The sequence below is a fragment of the Branchiostoma lanceolatum genome, chromosome 19, assembly GCF_035083965.1.
Source record: "Branchiostoma lanceolatum isolate klBraLanc5 chromosome 19, klBraLanc5.hap2, whole genome shotgun sequence".
NCBI lineage: Eukaryota > Metazoa > Chordata > Leptocardii > Amphioxiformes > Branchiostomatidae > Branchiostoma > Branchiostoma lanceolatum.
The window spans coordinates 9,013,097-9,032,226 of NC_089740.1; the positions used below are offsets into that span (position 1 = coordinate 9,013,097).

Sequence of the window (19,130 nt, forward strand, 5' to 3'; positions counted from 1 at the left end):
CAACACTAGATTCTAGCACATATCGGGTTCTAGCATAGTCTACTAGTATTTGTTGATTTGAAGTCAAGAATAACCTTATATTAGTCAAAGCCATTAGCAAAATTAGTTTATTCAGGATAGGAGACTGATGAAAATGGTTCCTAGGCAGAGTTAGAGAGGGCAAACAGTTACTCGCCACTGCGGAATTCAAGAAGTCAAAGTCTATCACCGCGCTATGGTAACGCACGTAATACTGCTTACCACGCAATTAGCCTGAGTGCCGTCTACTGATAAACTAACTAGGATTGCACACTAACACTGATAAACTAACAAGTCTTCTATGGCTGTACTAGATTGATAATAGACCTTCATATATTGTTTTATAATTTCAATAACGTGTTTGTAATTTAGTTTTAATTTTCGGCAATTCATTATACATTATCACTGCGGACATCTAATGTTGCAAAACGCAAGAACGTTAACTCAGTCGAACCATTAATCCTGCCCATTGTAGCTACTTTTCCTCATAGACCACATTTTGAAGTCACTTTGTCAGTTTGGCCATCTATGGCTGTATTAGGTTGATGAGAGACCTTCATTCAATGTACAGAAACTTATATCGGACGACGATTCAACTTAAAGTCGACACCAGAGAAGATGGCATTTCATATGTCTTTCGTGCACTGCTGGCCATTGCAGAATTTCAAATTATTTTGTCAGTCAATCAGCCGACTAGAAATATACATGTTCAACGGATTCACAGACAAGAAAGCTCATGCTTGTGTGTGTTCTTCATGGATGATTTATTGTAGCGTATCGACCCGCGTGCCTGTCAGCCGATCTCAGCTTGTACAAGTTTGCGCAAGGCGGGGCGTCCAACATACGGGCACTGAAATCAGACGATAATGTTAACTTTAGAGATTAATGACGCAAATAGTGACGAGCTGATAGGCTGTTCAACATCCGGGCACTAAAATCAGACTACATATATTGTTAACATTTATCATCTGATTCTGAGACACACTGCAGAGGCGCACTGATAATTAGGTTGGTCCTACAACATCCGGGCACTGAAATCGGACAATAATTCTAACATTATAGATTAGTGACGCAAATAGTGGCGCGCTGATAACAGGTGGGCTATTCAACATCCGGGCACAGAAATCAGACGATATTGTTAACATTAAAGGTTAATGTGACACATTGTAGCACAATGATAAAACGTTATGGTGGGCTGTCCAACTTCTGAATCAGACGATAATGTTAGCTCTAGAGATTAATGATGAAATATTACTGCAAGTTCTTGCCCGTAGGCTAAATGCAAATACATTTAACATGAAAAGAACGGACAGACAGTGAACAATGTAGTATTCTACAACTCTTGTATAACTACTGACACTAGATTCTACCTTAATGATATGCTAAACATTGCCACGCTGATATAAGGTGGGCTGTCCAACATCCGGGCACTGAAATCAGACGATATTGTTGAGTGAGGAATAACCCAAGAGAGGGGCAAACTGCCGACAAATGCCTTTTGCATCAAATTACAAAATGGAAAGTTCATCATAAAGTTCTAGTTGCCCATTTCCTACCCTACATTAAACATAAAATCGGCTTGATCAATAAAAGTACATGAGAGGTACTCATAGCACAGAGATTTCAAAGAAGTTCATAGAGATCGATGGAACAAGGTGTACAAGAAAAGAGATACGGAGATGGTATTCTTTCCATTGGTGTCGGCAGTGTTGTCTCAAGGTCAATGCAGATCGACTCATATTGACTGCTGTTCACGACAAAGTCGCCAGGGTGCAAAGGAGAATAGGGCGGAATACTTATGGGTCAATGACCTGCTCGAAGCGTTTTCGTGCTTCAACTTCCTCAGCGGATAGTGTAGACAGACACCAAGAGTTCTCGTGACCGATGGAAGTGATCTTTATTCCAAGGTACTCATGCCCTCTCCTTTCTATTCTTGTTTTCAGTCTGTCTTGTCTGGCGCACTGCCAGGTTCCTGGTTTGGGCGGTAAAGCTGAGGACAGGAAGTCTCTGACAGATAGATTAACGTGATTCTGCATTTTTCAAGATAAACAGTCTCAGTGGTACGGAACAGCCGGGCAGTCTTGCACAGTCAAACCTAGCCATGCCCACACAGTCACGCACACGTACAGTCATATATACACATGTACTGTGTGCATTTCTCAGAAATATAGGGGATATATATAATCACATATATATATAGAGAGAGAGATCGTATGCGCTACATTACAATAGCATTTTCTTCACTCACGAACAATGGCTCCAGCATTTCCTCGCCTCTCAACGTTCGTTCTGACTCTTGTGTCTCTGTCGAGTGCTCGGCTAGTCGAAGAGCCACTGTCGAACGAGAAATGTGAGTGTAACCCTGTGATCAATTGTGGGAATCCGGTAGTGAATTGTGGGAACGAGAACGCACTGAGAGCAGAGTTGGAGCAGATCAAAATCGCCATGGACCAACTTCCGCAGATGATAGCTGATTGGCCTAAAGGTAAGACAAATTAGTAGCCTTCTAACGTGCTACTTCCTTGAAGTTACAGATTGGCCTACAGGTCAGACACCCCTAGCAAAAGGTACATCAACAGCTATAGAAACAGTACTAAGTAGTTGCCAGGGACATAGAACTGGATTATTTTGAGATTATTCGAGTAAAAAGCGATCTGACTTGTTCAAGGGGCGACCATTGGTTCTCGGTTACAAAGAGGAACTAGTTTTAAACCGTATCATTGCGTTATTACCACTGTTATTTTTTCTATTGTACCTTCGAACACAGCTAACGTCAACGACACAAAAGCTGATAAACCCCAAGACTGCCAGGATATCATTGACAACGACGAGACCACTCCCAGCGGCGTGTACATGGTTTATCCACGGGACAACCTGGGCGGCTTCCTGGTCTTCTGTGATATGGACACGGACGGAGGCGGATGGACGGTACGTGTGTGATATGGCTGTAGTTGTTAATGCTATCATCTAATTACTACACAAGAATGAATCTTAAGAAATTCAATTTCAGGCTGAATGAGTCTTAGCTTTGTTGTTTTGCTCCTGAAGCTGTTCCAAAGACGCCAAGACGGAACAGTGGACTTTTACAGGAACTGGAGGGACTACAAGACCGGCTTCCCTTCCAACCTGAACGGCGAGTTCTGGCTGGGGAACGACAACTTGTACCGCCTGGCTGTGCAGAAAGTCTACCAACTCAGGGTGGATATGGAGGATGTGGAGGGGAACACGGCGTACGCGGCTTACGACACGTTTGCCATCTCGCCAGAATCACAGAACTACAAGCTCCTCATAGGGACTTACAGCGGTACTGCAGGTAAGGTTGTCTGTTTTCCTCGTACACACCAAGGCGCCGTGCGGACGACTTGTTTTTCTTCTACGGATTATCAAATTTCGGGTTTGCATTTACAAAACTGTCTATGTATAATGTTCAAGGGTAAAATCCTTCTTGCACCATTCTAAGCATAGGAGCGGTGCCTATCTCCGCCTCTATAGCCCTCGGACCACACAGGGAAGTACGGTGGGAGAATAGCACTCTTGTAGTATATATTGCCACAGTAAAATGGAAAACTGGCTACAAGAACGGTTAACTCACACCACTGCTTTTATGGTCAGGTGATAGATATTTGTCTTCGTTACAGGAGATAGCCTGTCCTATCATAATGGAAGGCCATTCAGTACCAAGGACAAAGACAACGACGAGCACTCGTCCAGCTGTGCTCTGGTACATAAAGGAGCGTGGTGGTACGGTGAATGCCGCCACTCTAACCTAAACAGCCTGTACCACCTGGGTCCTCACGAAAGCTACGCCGACGGCGTCAACTGGAAGGATTGGAAGGGCAACAAATATTCCTTAAAGCGCACGGAGATGAAAATCCGACCAACGCCATAAAGTCACACATTGTATATACCTAACCAAAGAGGTTTGTAGTCATCGGTAGTAGTTGATGCTTAAGGAGACTTTGCTGATATTTTGGATGACCGTACTCTGCTTTGTTTTGTTCGAACCTATACCGATTTGTCTATGCGTTGTTATCACATATCAATTGCCAATGAATTGGTCATGTCGTGACTGATTTCCGTAACACTGTGCATTCTATACATGTTTACATCACAGCACAACTAGCGTCATTCGCCTGAACTGTGAAGGTTATCAATGACCAGTGTCGCAACTACAATAAAATAGTAAAGGTCGCTTTGATAATCATGTTCTGTTTGACATTTTTTGTAATCTAACCTAAATTGAGAGTAGGTAATTTTACCCCATTATTTGTGTATATATGAAGAGGTGCAAGATCGTACGTTTGTTAGCATGATGATGTTTACCTGCCTGTTTTGCTGTGGCTGTGGACACAACCATGTAATTCGTTACCATGTTTAAAGTCCAGCGTGTGTCAGTTTTTTTCTATAAGTACATTTAGAAAATGCATCTCTCAGTTGTCAGTATCTATCAACAATGGTATCTCCAAATTATCAGATTATAACTAGTACAAAAGTACACGTTATGTGCCCTGATTTTTTTCCTCACTTGAACAGAACGACTGTGAAGTTTTCGTTTTTCCAGATCGCAACAGTCTCGGCTTCTGCCCCTCTCCTTAGAGCTCCGTGCCCTTTGACCTGTACAGGTAGTCAGCCACCAGGTCTCAGTGTGTCTCTGGCCAGGTCAGGCTCAACAGTATGTACATGGACAGGGCAGAAGACAAACACACATTAAAACATTAGCTTTGCGGCTTAGCTATATGAAACAGATCTAGATATAGTTCTTGATCTTGATCTGATCATCAAAACAAACTGCCCCACTGCTGACAGCTTAGAACTTTAAAAATAACATTGATATTTAAACAATTCGAACATTCGATACAGGTTTTGAACAGTGTTTTGTTTCCCTGCAGATAGAGAGGCGTCGATCCCTGCCCTCTAAACAATTCTTCATGACGAAAAAAGCTTCTTGAGTGACTCATATACAACCACTCCTATGTGATATTACCTACATGTACATGTGAAACAAAGGCATCAAATCGAAGTCCACAGCGGCGTACACTGGATTTGTATTATGAGAGCAGCTGAAATACATTGAATAATTCATTCATAAAAGCTTCAAGGCAAAATGTCGCAAAACTATGTCATTTCACTTAATTTTATATCTTTATTAAAACTTGGTTGTATATGACAGTTTCGTGAAAATAGGGTTGAAACTGCAAAACTGAAACAACTTTCATGTCACCCTAGTTTCCCTCAATTTACCTCGTACAGATCTGTTTCCCAACTACGGAAATCTTTAGTGACTTCTTTTAATTGTGGGTATAAAACAAGTAAACAAGGAAGAGTATACGAGAAGTTAGACAGTACAGAATATAAAATGTCTATATTACAATCCATAGTCTTTTTCACAAACATGCTAATCAACTTACTAAGGAGTAAAACCGTAAGGGGGGAGAAAACAGAAAAGATCAGGCAAGTAACCAGTGCAGGGATCCAACCTCCTGGGTTATAACACCGGGAACGAACCAGACTGCAAACATTGCATCGGCAAATGAGAGAAAAGCACAAGAGAAAGATAGTGTAGTCCTGGAAAATACCTACCTCCGTGGAGGGGAGCTCTGAAAACTCAAATCCAGATCGTACACCGTATTCGTGTCCGTACAACGTGCTAGCGATCAAAACCATAGAGAGGGGGGTAACCATATCTATTACTGTCCATCAGCATTGGAACATTTTGGGTGTGTGATATCTTCTTATCATGTGCAAACTACACCACCATGCCTCCAGAGCCTTTGCTCTGACGTTTCCCTCGCCGGCACTATGTATTTAAGCCCCTGTTTGGGAATAAGGGGCACTGGTGTTGTTACAAGACAAATGTCGGCTATTATTAGCCTTTCAAACATTTTCAATTCAGGCAAGAAGCCCGCACCAGCATCATAGTCCTATAAACAAGGCATATAATTTGGGTGTCCGCTCAGTCCAGACTTCGTCCATGCAGGACTCGGTGGTGTACAATATTCCAATCTGTTTGCACTAAGTACGGTTCACAACTTTGTAAGTCCATCTGTAGGCCCTTGGCCTGTTGGGAAGATCATTGTCACAATCACACCCATGGTGATAACCCCTGCGTTTGTGCAAATGTACAGTAATAGATATGATCACTCTACTCCATGGTTCTAAACTCTAGCAACGTTGCATGGACAAGAAAACTGCGCACAATTTGAATAAGACTCGACAGAAACCTCCTCAATGAAGAAAAGTATCATTTAGGACTGCACAATCTTCCGCCTATGATTTTCTTTCATCTGTCAACGCAACGTTCGCAGTCAGGGTCCATCCCGGTACTGTAACCCAGGAGACCGAATCCCCTGCACTGGTCACGTGACCGACAATTCCTGTTTTCTTCCAACTCACGATTGAACTCCTCAGCAAGTTGATTTGCATGTTTGTGAAAAATACTATAAATCATAAAGAAGGCACCTTGTATCCTCTACTGTCAAATTTCTCGTTATAATCTTCTTCGTTCAACTTATTTCGGAACCACAATCAAAACAGGTAACTAAAGATTAAAGTGGTGGGGGATGATGTGGTGTGGGAGATAAGGGTAGGGAAAATAAGGGGTGGGGATGAAGGGTGTGCATAAAGGGAAGCGAAAAGAAGGAGGAAAGATGGTGGTATATGTAAATGAAAGGAAATTTCTCTGACCTGCTTTTAAATTGTCTCCAAGCAGACGTAAGGATCCGGAGGAAACCAATGACTACACAAATTCGATACTAGAAAAGAGAACAAAATGAATGGCAACTGGTGGAAACCACTTTCAGTGAGAATGAGCCGTATCTTTACATCTGCTTGGAGATCAATTTTGTAGTCTTTACATGGCATCCAGGAGACATGCAGCAGCTTCGGAAGTACATCAGTGATTGTTGGGGAGGGCGAGGGTGCTCACATTCTCATCTATACAATGGCTTCACTCTGACGACCTAAAGTAAACAACAAAATAGGAGTCTTAAAATTCTAGCTTCCACGGTGGTCTGTCACTAGGGTATTCTTTCCCGTTGCTACGCGCGTTCGACAAGGTATCGGGTTACCCGGGGCAACGTTTTGGCTAACGGCAAAACATTTATGAATAAACAAAATAGTTGGGACGGGAAAATTTGGTAAAAATAAAACGGAATAGGCGATTTTGCAAACTTTGAATGTCGACAATTTGCGCTGAATGGCTGATTTTTCTATATTTTGCTCCCAAACATGATTATTTTCAGGTTTTAGGGAGACCGGTTTTTCAGGCACACATCGCAAAGGCCTGGCTTTAAATGTCAATGAATACCTTTTATCTTCATATTTTCGTCGACCGGGAACAAAATAAAACTTTGTGTTTTTGGGATTTTTTAATTTCTTATTCTAAATATTGTGAATATCGACAAATCTGTGAAAAAATGGCATTTTTTGACATTTTTCGCGCTCAATCACCCATAATTCAAAATCAAGGACATTTTTCAAAAATCACAAAAACACAAACCTCGGGAACACCGTTACGGTCATTTTGAATCGTTAATGAAGTAAGATGGATGTTTCTTTGAGCCGTACCTTTACGATGTTTGAACGCATGTCATGCCGCACGTATAGCGGGAGGGGGTAATTAACACCGCCGTAAACAATCCTTCTAATATTCAATGTCACAAAAAACGACGCCAGTTGCTTCGTTACATGTTAGATGTCCACAACAAATTGCCAGCATGGATATACTCTCCAGAAAACAGGTAATATTTGCGACAAACGTAGTTTTTTCCTGAAGCAAGGAAAGGGGCCCGGCCGCGCAGATTTACAGTAAGAACTTCCAATGACCGCAGGTGACCCCGAATCGAACGCGCGTTCGGATTCGATTACGTCATTTCGAACATCATTGAACAGCGTTCGAATTCGGCTGGACATGGGAGTTTCTGAGCATGAATTTGACCACCGTGTTCGGTAAAGGAGCGCATTAATGTGGCGTCATTTGTGAATTCCGTAACTACATCTCAACTATTTCACTGTATTCTGATATTTCAATGTTTGGCGATGAACACACAATTACATCGTGTAAACTATAACTACGATTCTTTGGCACGTTAATACATTGTCCGACCACAATACGGCGGACAGTTTTGTTGCCACGACAATATCGCCACTGAAGTTGATATGCAAATTAGGATGACGTAACTGGATGCGCTATATATGCACGACCTCAGGCAACAACAAGCCGTATACAGGTTGCATATTCCATCATCGAAAATTCAACCATTCAATCAGATGGGTAAATAGACCATTAAAACTGGACAATGAAAGGCTGACAGCAAGTAGATTTACAAACCTTTCTACGTCATAGGAACACACAATGAATGGCGCTAATTACGTGTTTACACTCATACATAATTATGCAAATTTCATGACAAGTAAAACCAGGTGCGTATCTCCATCCCGCCCTCTTCTCAACATTCCTTGCATTTAAAATTTTCTACTTTCGTTAGTGATATTAATGGAACACACTATCAACAGTGGCGCTTTTGCCGACACACTAAGGGACATCTTCTGTCTTGATATTTATAGCCTCACTAAGCTCAAACCGTCGTAAAAGAGTCGTCAAAATAGTCCGTGTTACGACGTATAACAAGAAAAAATGCACTAGTAGTATACTTCCACAAACGACAACATAGGAAAAAAAGCTAACCGTGGTCAAAAATGCTCACTGTCATATACTAAACAACACCAGAAAGTTCATCTGTTACTTTCACAAACCTCCTCCTGCCTTCGTTACGTCCAGTTTGAGTTGTAGGGTAAAACATACAAGACACGAGATGCACACTGTTGGAAACATAGTTTTCCGACTATATCTTAACGCTTCGTTTTTCGTCGAAAACACCAAGAAACATTTTCGAGAAGCTTACCTGCATAGTTACGCCTCACACGTTTGAATCCAAAGCCATCCGACCGCCCTTCCAAGCTATCCCGCAAACTTTATCCGGCCATTCTCGCCCATGGTATTCCAGAAGCCCTTCTCCGCAATTTTTGTGGACAAATTTCCGCGAAAATGTGACAAAATCTCAAGTTTTGGGTGTCAAAAATTGGAACGTTTGGACACGTCGTGCACACACGGACCACGCTACAGCAGGAATGCAACACCTGGTGAACCTGACGTCAACGTGGCGGGAAATTTGAATATCATGTGAGGTAATTAGGCAGGGGCCGACTCTGATTGGTCACGACGGTGGGATACAATTACTTTAAGACACGTTTACGAAGTCTTGTCATTAGAATACTTTTCTGAATCATTTGTGACTCTTTTGTCCTATCAAACTCGTGTAAGACTTGATGAATTGCTTAAGACGGGTTTACACACGCATTTCCGACCTCGGATATGGAGTGTGCTCCGAATACTCTTCAGAGTGTAATGGAAACGTGTGTTAAACAGGGCCTTACAATACCTATAGTGCCGATATTCACCTGTAACGTTACAGGTACGTTGGCATGTGACGTTTATCACATGTATTTCTGCATAATTCTCTTCCTAACTAGTCGCGTTTCCAAATTCCCTTGTGCGCCTGAGCACAGCTGAAAATGCTTTCGTCGTTGTACCTATCCTTTGTACTGAATAGCTTTCCATTATGCCTTTCAGTTGACATGCTATCCCCTGAAACAAAGACAAATATTTATCACCTGACGATAAAACCGGTAGTATAAATTAACTAGTGTTGTAGCCATTTTTCCGTTTTACCTGAGCAAGTGGACTATCTCCTACTGGCCGGAGTGCCCTGTGCCTGTGAGGTCCAATGACTATACAGCGGAGATGGGCATCGCTCCTATACACCTTAAGTTGTAGGAAAGATTATAACTTCTCATAATAGAAAGTTTTGCCAGTCAGATTTCAAAGGTCTGTAGAGGGAAAGCACTCACGCAGTGCCTATACGACGCCTTGGTGTGTAAGATGACATCACATGGTGACCTCACCTGCAGTACCGCTGTAAGTCCCTATGAGGAGCTTGTAGTTCTGTGATTCTGGCGAGATGGCAAACGTGTCGTAAGCCGCTTACGCCGTGTTCCCCTCAACATCCTCCATATCCACCCTGACTTTCTGCACATATATACCTCCAATAATTGTAAAATCCCATTGTCATCCCATACTACTACACCATATTGTATAAGATAGACTAGTACACCATATTGTATAAGATAGACGGATTAGCCTAGTAGAATGTTATCTATGTACCAGTGAATGCCATACTCTGTACCTTGTACAATTGTTGAGCAATAAAGTTATTATTATTATTATTATGTTATGATACCATACATAAATGCAGCCGTATCACTGTGCACACATATAGAATAGTCGAATGACGTACCGTCCAGCCGCCTCCGATCGTGTCCATATCACAGAAGACCAGGAAGCCGCCCAGGTTGTCCCGTGACGTGGATAAACCTTGTATATATATATATATATGCATGCTTGTATGACCCATTGTATTCATTGGAGTATTGTGAACCATTGTACCACCTCTTCTTATTAGTAAGTTTATTGATTCGATCATTCATACATCGCTGAAGTACATGGCAGCGTCCTCAGAAAAGGATGCTGAATTGCGTACATTAGGCGTATTACATTAAACAAATCTAACTTAAATTCAAACAACTAGAGCTATTCAAGATCTAGAAACAAGAAAAGGATAACGTATTGTACGAGGAATAAGAAAACAAATACAGAAATTCTTGACAACAAATGATAAAAGATGAAACAATGTCTAACATCAAACTGTAAACTAAATGAATAAACGTCGGGAGATTTTATCAGGTGTGTGTATTCAATAGATGTGTAAAGTATGGAATGGGACTGTTTTTATAGCGATTTGTTTTTGCCAAAGGGATACAAAGTTGGTGGGCGCCTTTTAGATTTCTAGCGTGGATGTCCGATCGGGTTGGGGGTAACCAACTCCTGAAGGTAGGATTTCGAAGTAAGGATTTGGCAAACCGAACAGCGAGGCATTTTCGTCACGAAGCCGCTGTACTTCGGTGGCGAGATCATCTCTCTGGTTAAGCACATTAAGGGTGCAGTTTTTGTCATCCTTCAGTGTCTTTATCTCTGCCTGAATTTGCTGCATCGTTTGTGTTAGGCTCCGTACAGATTTGGGGAGTACTTTGCACGCTGCACATACTCTATGGGTGGATTCTTCAGGGAAAGACACCGTGTCGCATAAAATACAAGAGTCTGAGTTCGTTAATGGGAATTGTTTACTTGTTGTTTGTTTTGGTGGCTGCGTTTCATTCTCGTCCTCAGGTACGTGTCCAGCTGTAGCACTGTACATTCCTAGGTCGCTGTTTTCACATACTTGGCTGAGCACTCCTGGTTCGGGATTTAGTCGTACGCAATCTCGCAGATCTTTACTCAAGTCCCCATGTTTGATAAAATTAAACAGAGCTATTATATCCTTGATCAGGGTAAACCGCTGTGATGTGTTCTTATTTCGTCTGACTAACCTTCCGTCCGCAAGAGTTTCAGGCTTGTTGGGTAGGCTGTCAAACTGCGCAAACAAATCATGGCGGACATCTTTTAAAGCTTCCAGAATTGCTGGGCTGTTGTTCGTAGCTATTTCCGCAATCCTATCCGCCTGCCATGCTGGATTAGTTTGGTGTTGTTCAAAAAGGGAAAATCTGTCCAGGATCCTAGTCTTCATGTCCTGTGATACGGGTGTAGAACTGGACATCTTGTCGCGTACCGGCTTCACCAGGCTGGAAAACAGCAAAGCCCTCCCACTCCGACAGCTCTGGTATACAAGTCCAACGAATTTCGTCGAATAAACCAGTAAAAAGTACCTTTCGCTAATCAGCAGTGTTCTTGGTAATGTTAGCGACACATATCGATGACGATTGGAGACGGATGCAGTGTTTTAAGCCAGGAATCGTTGCTTTTTAGGATCCAAGTGCGGAGAGAAAAAATAGCCGTGTTGGGGGACGCGCCACCTAGCGATCTCTATGACCCCACACTGACCTACTGACCTGTCTCTTTCTCTGTATCTCTCTATCAGTTGATCTATCTCTCGCTCAAGTTGACGTCAGGGTTCAGGAATTTGCCCTGAACCGCAGTCTTACCAAGAACGTGTGACATCCCCACTCTCGAAACAGAGATGAGGGGGGGGGGGGGGGGTTGGGTGATACCTTCTTCTGCCTTGCTCCGTTTTCTTGGATAGCCGTCCCTTCTATCTTATCATATCTTGGATAGGACTTGTCAAAACGTCTGACTTGTGAGAAGAAGGCAGCATCCGTGAATAATTTCACCGGGTTGGTGAATGACTGAAAAGCATGGTTCTTCAGTAAACAAGAGTCAACGTTTCGATGACTGTCATCTTCATGATCCTTCATCAGGGAATTCCTGACTGGTTTCACAGTGCACTGAACATTTACTGAACACTGAGCAGTAACTTCAGTTCACTATGAACTAGTAACACCTAGCTTCAGTGCACAGTGAAACCAATCAGTAATGCCCTGATGAAGATGACAGTTATCGAAACCGGTGGCACGTGTTAGATACGTGGTTGTGAATAAAGAGCTCTGCTGATCAAAAAGGCCCCCTTCCGACGTCTGCTTGGAGAGTAGCCACAACCACCACCACCTATCCCTCCCCACACGTGTTTCTAGTTCACCGCGTGTCTGGCTGAGGGCAGAGGGGGGCAGACCGAGGGCCGCGTATCGGCCGAGTGGATGACCTACAAATACTTGCTCGTCCTTCAAATTCTCCGCGTTGTTATCACTTGCCTACAGGCGTCACCATCTTAAAGTCTTGTTTTACGTCCTGCCCGTCGGAGACTTCGAGCGCTGGGAGGACCTTGCAAATGAACGATGAACGTTCCAGATAGAGGGGCACACTGCCCTGTCAGCTGAAATCAGGAAAAACTGATGCACAGCGCAGAAGAAAGGCGGATCCACAGAACGAACTTTGCAATAGAACTTTAAGATGTACGTTGACGTGGTAGAGCTAGAAACTGATATCCTCGTAAGGGACTGTACTTTAGCCATAGCTGATGCTGTAGAGCGGAATTAAGATCCTATCGATTGCAAAAAAAAGTATCGGTAAACGGATACTTATGTCGAAGAATAACCAAAGTCAATTCCAAAGTCAAATCCATTGTTCGGGATACCATGTATTGTGTGTTTAGCCACTAGAGGCAACTTTATTTTGGCCAACTTTTTTTTACTTCGCACGCCCGGTGCACTCTACTGAGCAACTAAAAGACCGGTCCCTCTCCTACATGTGGTAGATACACCTGAGCTTCGACCATGTGTTCTACACGCCTAACAAAAATGGCTGGAATGTTGCTGGTTCACAGGATCGTCGTACATTTCCACAAACCTCGTCTGGAGGAAATCTTCACAATCTTGTTTGACTTCCATTGCATGGTCGCAGATCGTCAATTGCCGAAAAGAACAAAATGAAAAACATCTGATCAAAGCTCTGTAACTCCGTGGACGACCTTCACCTTTGAACTCCGACCCTTAAAGACAATGAGAAGATGAGAAAAGTGGAGAAGGGTGCTTGTTACTTATCAATTGTGTCGAACGACAGAAATAAGGGGGGGGGGGGTTGTATATATACTGACGGGAGGTGTCCAAGGTTCTATAATCGTTCGTCCATGTAGTACACAATTTAATCATCATCTGCAAGGGCTTCGAAATATTACATTTACAGATTACACATGGGTTTAGTCCATTTGCCATTGGCATGTGCAGACACCCTTTGCATAACACCACAACAATATTTGAAACTATGACGGTCTTTGGACCCTGACACAAATGTGGATACCACCTGTTATATAATGAAATTCTGGATCAAAATTGTAAAAGAAAAAAAAAGAATTGGACACGCCCTAACTTTTGACTCCAGTCTTTGTCAAGGAGCGAGCAATCCACAGCTTCTGTGACGTCACTTTATGCAGATAGGACATGTGACTTGGTGAGTAGTGGATCATAAATTGCAGAAAGTCTATGGCACACACCTCGTCTATAACGACATTGTTTCGGACAACGAAGAAATGACGTTGAGGGAAAGTCTCGCAGATTCTGGACCGGTCCCTTGGAGTACAACGCCCCAAAATCTCCAACATCCAAGTCTTACCACTTTGCCACGTGTCGGAATCAGTGACTACGGGAGCTTCGGCCGAGATACCACGTGAAGAAACGGTGTTCGTTTTTTACCAAGGCAACGTCGTGTAGAACGGGTGGTCTATCGTTACCACGGCAACGGCAATTCTGCAGGTGGGTGGCGCGCACGCCTTGTTATATGATATGACAATGATAACAGAGGTGAGCTTTCCGTGGTATATAAATATATCAGATGTACCGTTAGAAGCCTGTTTTTAATTTCACAGTGTATATTGAGAGTATAGAAGAGCCTCTTTCGTAATTTGGAAAATTGCTCCCACTGCGCTCTTTGGTCTGGAAGAGGTTAAGGCGATGGTTTGCAGCCATGACCCACGTATCTTATTACTAACGAACGGTCAAGGAAACGTTGGCTTAAGTGACCTATTGAAGATGTTGAAGCTGATTGTAGGAGAGTGAATGAGTTCTAAGTGGTTCTTCATATGGTTCCTCTACAGTGTGCTTTGACTATGTCTTTTGGGAAATTTCAAAGAAAATGGTAGAAAATGAGAAAAATGTCGGCACCCAGGAAGTACCTACCAAAGAAGGTTTGCTAAGAGAACTTTAAACCATTTCTAAATGTAGGGCAAAAATATCTTAGTCCGTAGAATGAACACTGACGTGGTTTCTGGTACTGAATGCGTACATTGAGAGGTAAGATTTCTATAAGTATAACCACAATGACATGTTTCATAAATAATACGAATGATTTGCATGTCTTCTAGAATGAAAAGACAAACGAAGAAACTATCCAAGACCAAGTTCACGTTTAGGCCCTCTACTTCTTCTCTACGTACAGTATAAGCTTCAGAGTGTTAGAACGTTTTAGCTTGTTGCAAAGATTTGTTTGGTTAAGTCCTAACATAACGTCACCGCTAAATTCCTCTCACTCTTTGAAGGAAGTTGAAAATCCCTTTTTGTTTACTGGACAAAGTCCGGTAGTGTTTGAGGCTTGACCCGCTAACCCATTTTTACTCGGTCATGTCAAAGCGTGTTTGCTGTAAGCTACGCTAGTGACACTGCAGACAAGACAGCGGTATCTAAGTTATAACCATGAACGGGTTTGCGTGATCTTTTCCGACTTAATCCTACTTTACAGTAATGCCGATACGTTGGAGTTCTCCCAAAATAGGATAAGGTCTGCGGGTGTCCGGCGTGTTTTGATTGAACTGCATTTACTTCGCATCACTCCGGTGCTTCCTTGGCCGTCTGTTATTTCATCCGCTTGCATCCCTGCCTTAAACTGTCCTGAATGGACCTGAGTGACTCTGATGACTTACAGACTCTGTGCCTGAAAGACGACGGCACACAGGGAAGTGAATCCAACCAATATTTACTAATGATATCTTTAAGTAGAAACGAATGAAAATCATCTTTACCTGCATATTGGTATTTCGTAGTGCCGGTAACGATGCCTACGTAGAAACAAATCATTCGACTCACGAACAAATACGCACACAAATCACACTCATATCAACGCACACACATGCATATACCACAAACATCTGCGCAAAAACAAACACACACACACACACACACACACACACACACATACACACAAACACACACACATGCACGCACACACACGCGCGCGCTCACACACATGCACACATACAGACACAAACACACACACACATACACACACATACACATACACATACACATACACATACACATACACATACACACATACACGCACATACAAACATTCAACTGAAAATCAAACCGTGTGGCACATGGGAATACCATTGTACAGTAACCACATTAACCGTTTAGATCCGCCCTGCCGTAAGTGGGTTAGTGGAACAGTTCCAACACCGGAGGTCAAGAGTTCAAGTTAAGTCTCGATGTCGCCACCCAACCTACAACTGGAAAGAGTTACTACATCCGCATCCTCAGAACGGTTCTCATGGAACATTTGTCATTCTGCTCATCGAAAACACTTGACAGATTTCCCTATACTACCTCTGTAACATTAATCCGCCGGGTTACATGAATCCGCTACTTAGAAAAACTGTGGGTTTGACAGTTCTCTAGTGCAACCCAGGGGTACGCACAGTTTCGTTATACAGAGTGCATTATACTGGGAACGTTGAGTTGAAGATCTATTTGAAAGTATATTTTCAGGGTGGCGGAATTATGTACCCTGGCGAAATTATGTTTAGATTTTAGCAGCTTGTATTTTGCTTGTGCGCAGCCAGTTTTCTTCTCAATGAGAATATAGCTTCCTATTACCTAAGATCTATACAGTATCATTTTCTTATCCTTGTGAGACATTGGAATGGCCTACTCTTTTAAGTATAATCAGATACGCTCTATATAATTATTGCTTGGTCTATACTTAGTCAAGGAGATGACACGTAAAATAAACACAAGTCTGTGTGGGAAACGTTGGCATTAGACCATAAGGACACCTTCTAGAAAAGTAATGAGACAATCCCTGAGGATTCGATGTTTGTTCGTCTGAAAACGTCTAAAGTGGTATACCCTTATGCCGAAAGGATAAGATTTAATGTCATTGGTAGTATTGCCGCTGGAGTAACTTTCTAGTTAGCCCGCGAAGGCTGAATCTGGATTAGTCTGGTAACGGTTCTCAATGAGCAGGCTTAGAGCTGATTTAGCGGCCCAAGTCTTACCTAGCAATGACCTTCTTCTAACAGCTTATCTTTCAAGCCGGTCTTTTTTATTTCTGCTGGCCCGTAATTGAAACCGACTTCGTTAACATTCCCCGGCTTGCGCTAACGAACTGGGCGGGTGGGCGACACTTTCGGCACCGTAGACATACAAGAGAGATCACGATGGTATGGTAACCGGTCTAGAATCTAAGAGCTGACCGGATTCAATGTTGTAATCTGAATGAGGTATGGCCATAAAAAGACGAACATTCCCACATGCATGGTTTGGGTCATTCGAGTTGAAATTTTATGTCTAGACAAACAGTTAGACATGGTCCATGGGTTGTTCCGATGGCCAGGAGCCAAAGACAAGTACCAACCATTGAGGCTATGCCAAACCACTAACACCTGTTACTCCTGGCACGCAACACGACAGACAAGGCAACGATTAGGCTCCATCAAAATCTTACTAAAACATTTTCTTTACGGTACGGTTGTTCTATATCTTGAGGAAGTGTCTGCGATTTAAGTGACAAGGAAAAGATTATGAGATGAAAGGCTACTGCCGCCAGAAGTTAAATCACATCTATAAGACAGGTTAGTCTTCGATGAACCCGAAGAAGTACAAGACAACAATTTTCAGGAATTGATGATAAAGAAAACATTTATGTGTGTGTGTGTGGAAATTATGGGGCAATGCCGCGATGCTACAGGCAGTATACTTTCTATCATAGATTAATATGCTTATGATATAAGTATATACACGGTAGTACTGATTTCAAAGTGAGCTTCATTTTTTTAAGGGGCGCGCCTTGAAAGCAAGACTGAACTTCAACCATTTAGAATTTCATCCTCATTTTAATGGCTCCCTACAAATAATAGCGACGAAGGTTTTACTCCATTTCTTTATACTTCAACAGGCTGAAACAAGATGGTGTCCAGAGTTTCTCCTATCCCATGGATCACTGCGGTGCTAGGGCTGGTGCACATGAGCGGCAGCGTTCTGGCACAAGACGAGAAGGAATGGATCATCAACGGTCTCCGTGGTATGTACCGATTAACACAAATAGATTTGCGGCTGAAGAAAAATGTCGATGTCGACTTTCTCATCACCAATTCGCCTCCCTGGATTCAGTTATCTCTCTCTCTCTGTATGTCTATTACTGTCTCTCTCATTCTGTACCTCCCTGTCCTGTTTGTCCTCTGTCTCGTTCTGTATCTGTCCGTCTCTCTTTGTTTCTGTCTAGCCTCCATAGCAGGCTCTGAACCGGCCTTTTTGGGGGCTAAATAATACACCTTTTGCAGCCAGCCCGTAACCATCAGCCATCCCCGTAACCATTCTACCGGCAAAATGGTTACGGGGATGGCTGATGGTTACGGGCTGGCTGCAAAAGGTGTATTATTTAGCCCCCAAAAAGGCCGGTTCAGAGCCTGCTATGGAGGCTAGTTTCTGTCATGTTTCCTTCTTTCTCCGTCTCCTTCTCTCTCTCTCTCTGCCTCTAGATATGTTTCTTACTGTCTTCGTCTCTTCCTTTCCGCCGTCTCTTTCTTCCTATCTCTCTCTCTGATCCTGGTTTCCTCGGTCTCCGTCTGTGTGGATTCCTGTGAGTAACTTTTTATGTCCATCATGATTTCAGATCTACCAGTACAGCCAGTCGCCTTCTGGCCGCTCAACAAGGACTACGAAGGACGTGACGTCAGCGGAAACGGACATGACGCACTCGTCATGGAGAATGTCGCCCTGGACCAAGGTCCGTTGGGTCAAGATGGCGGCTCCTACTTCTTTCAAGGCAGCCTGAGTTCCTACATAGAGTTCCCGAACAACGGGAAACTGGACACGAAATATTCCATCACCATCGTCGCGGCGGTGTACCCCCTGGCAGCGGCAGCTGGGCCGATCCTGTCTTACGTCTCGCCAGGTCTTCATCATTATCATTATCATCATTATCATCTTGATTATCCCAAGTATTCTACAGTCAATTTGTTTATCATAATTTTACTCATTGACTTAAATCATTTATCTGTTGCCACTGCATTTTGAAGTTAATCGAAGATATTACGTTCTACTCTACAGTTTCTTAGCCCAGCCTTCAGCACCAGTGTAAACGCCATATATATCAGTCAGTTGCAGGCTGAACTCTAACAGAAGCCGAATTATTGTATTTATTTGTATCGTATAGTCATCTACTATATACTCAGTTAATTCTAAGTTGAATCGGGAATTAACAGCACGTCTATAGATATCTTTATTCCTCCAGCACGTTAATCCTAATCTACTAGATTTAATTTTTATGTCTATCAGAACGGAAACCAACGCGGGCCAATGCAACAATGTAGCGAGAGAAGCCAAGACTAGTG

The 19,130-nt window shown here is 42.8% G+C and overlaps 2 protein-coding genes across 2 annotated transcripts; both read left to right on the forward strand.

The window, feature by feature from the left end:
* Positions 1-1,759: 1,759 nt before the first annotated feature.
* LOC136425411 (microfibril-associated glycoprotein 4-like) lies at positions 1,760-4,222 on the forward strand. The gene is made up of 4 exons (XM_066414278.1): positions 1,760-2,503; positions 2,786-2,946; positions 3,067-3,331; positions 3,657-4,222. Exons 1-4 carry the CDS (start codon positions 2,272-2,274, stop codon positions 3,905-3,907), a joined length of 909 nt encoding a protein of 302 aa, XP_066270375.1. The 5' UTR covers positions 1,760-2,271; the 3' UTR covers positions 3,908-4,222.
* Positions 4,223-17,690: 13,468 nt separating this feature from the next.
* On the forward strand, positions 17,691-19,109 carry LOC136425974 (uncharacterized). Its single transcript, XM_066414891.1, has 3 exons — positions 17,691-17,818; positions 18,410-18,691; positions 19,075-19,109. The coding sequence occupies exons 1-3, from the start codon at positions 17,704-17,706 to the stop codon at positions 19,107-19,109; spliced, it is 432 nt and encodes a 143-aa protein (XP_066270988.1). The 5' UTR covers positions 17,691-17,703.
* The last annotated feature ends 21 nt before the right edge of the window (positions 19,110-19,130 follow it).

Excerpts from the sequence above, each read along its gene's own strand:
- LOC136425411 (XM_066414278.1), top strand. The coding sequence starts at position 2,272 with ATGGCTCCAGCATTTCCTCGCCTCTCAACGTTCGTTCTGACTCTTGTG. Across the intron at positions 2,504-2,785 it reads GATAGCTGATTGGCCTAAAG|CTAACGTCAACGACACAAAA; the intron begins GTAAGACAAATT and ends CTTCGAACACAG. Across the intron at positions 2,947-3,066 it reads CGGACGGAGGCGGATGGACG|CTGTTCCAAAGACGCCAAGA; the intron begins GTACGTGTGTGA and ends TTGCTCCTGAAG.
- LOC136425974 (XM_066414891.1), top strand. The coding sequence starts at position 17,704 with ATGGTGTCCAGAGTTTCTCCTATCCCATGGATCACTGCGGTGCTAGGG. Across the intron at positions 17,819-18,409 it reads GATCATCAACGGTCTCCGTG|ATCTACCAGTACAGCCAGTC; the intron begins GTATGTACCGAT and ends TCATGATTTCAG. Across the intron at positions 18,692-19,074 it reads CCTGTCTTACGTCTCGCCAG|AACGGAAACCAACGCGGGCC; the intron begins GTCTTCATCATT and ends TATGTCTATCAG.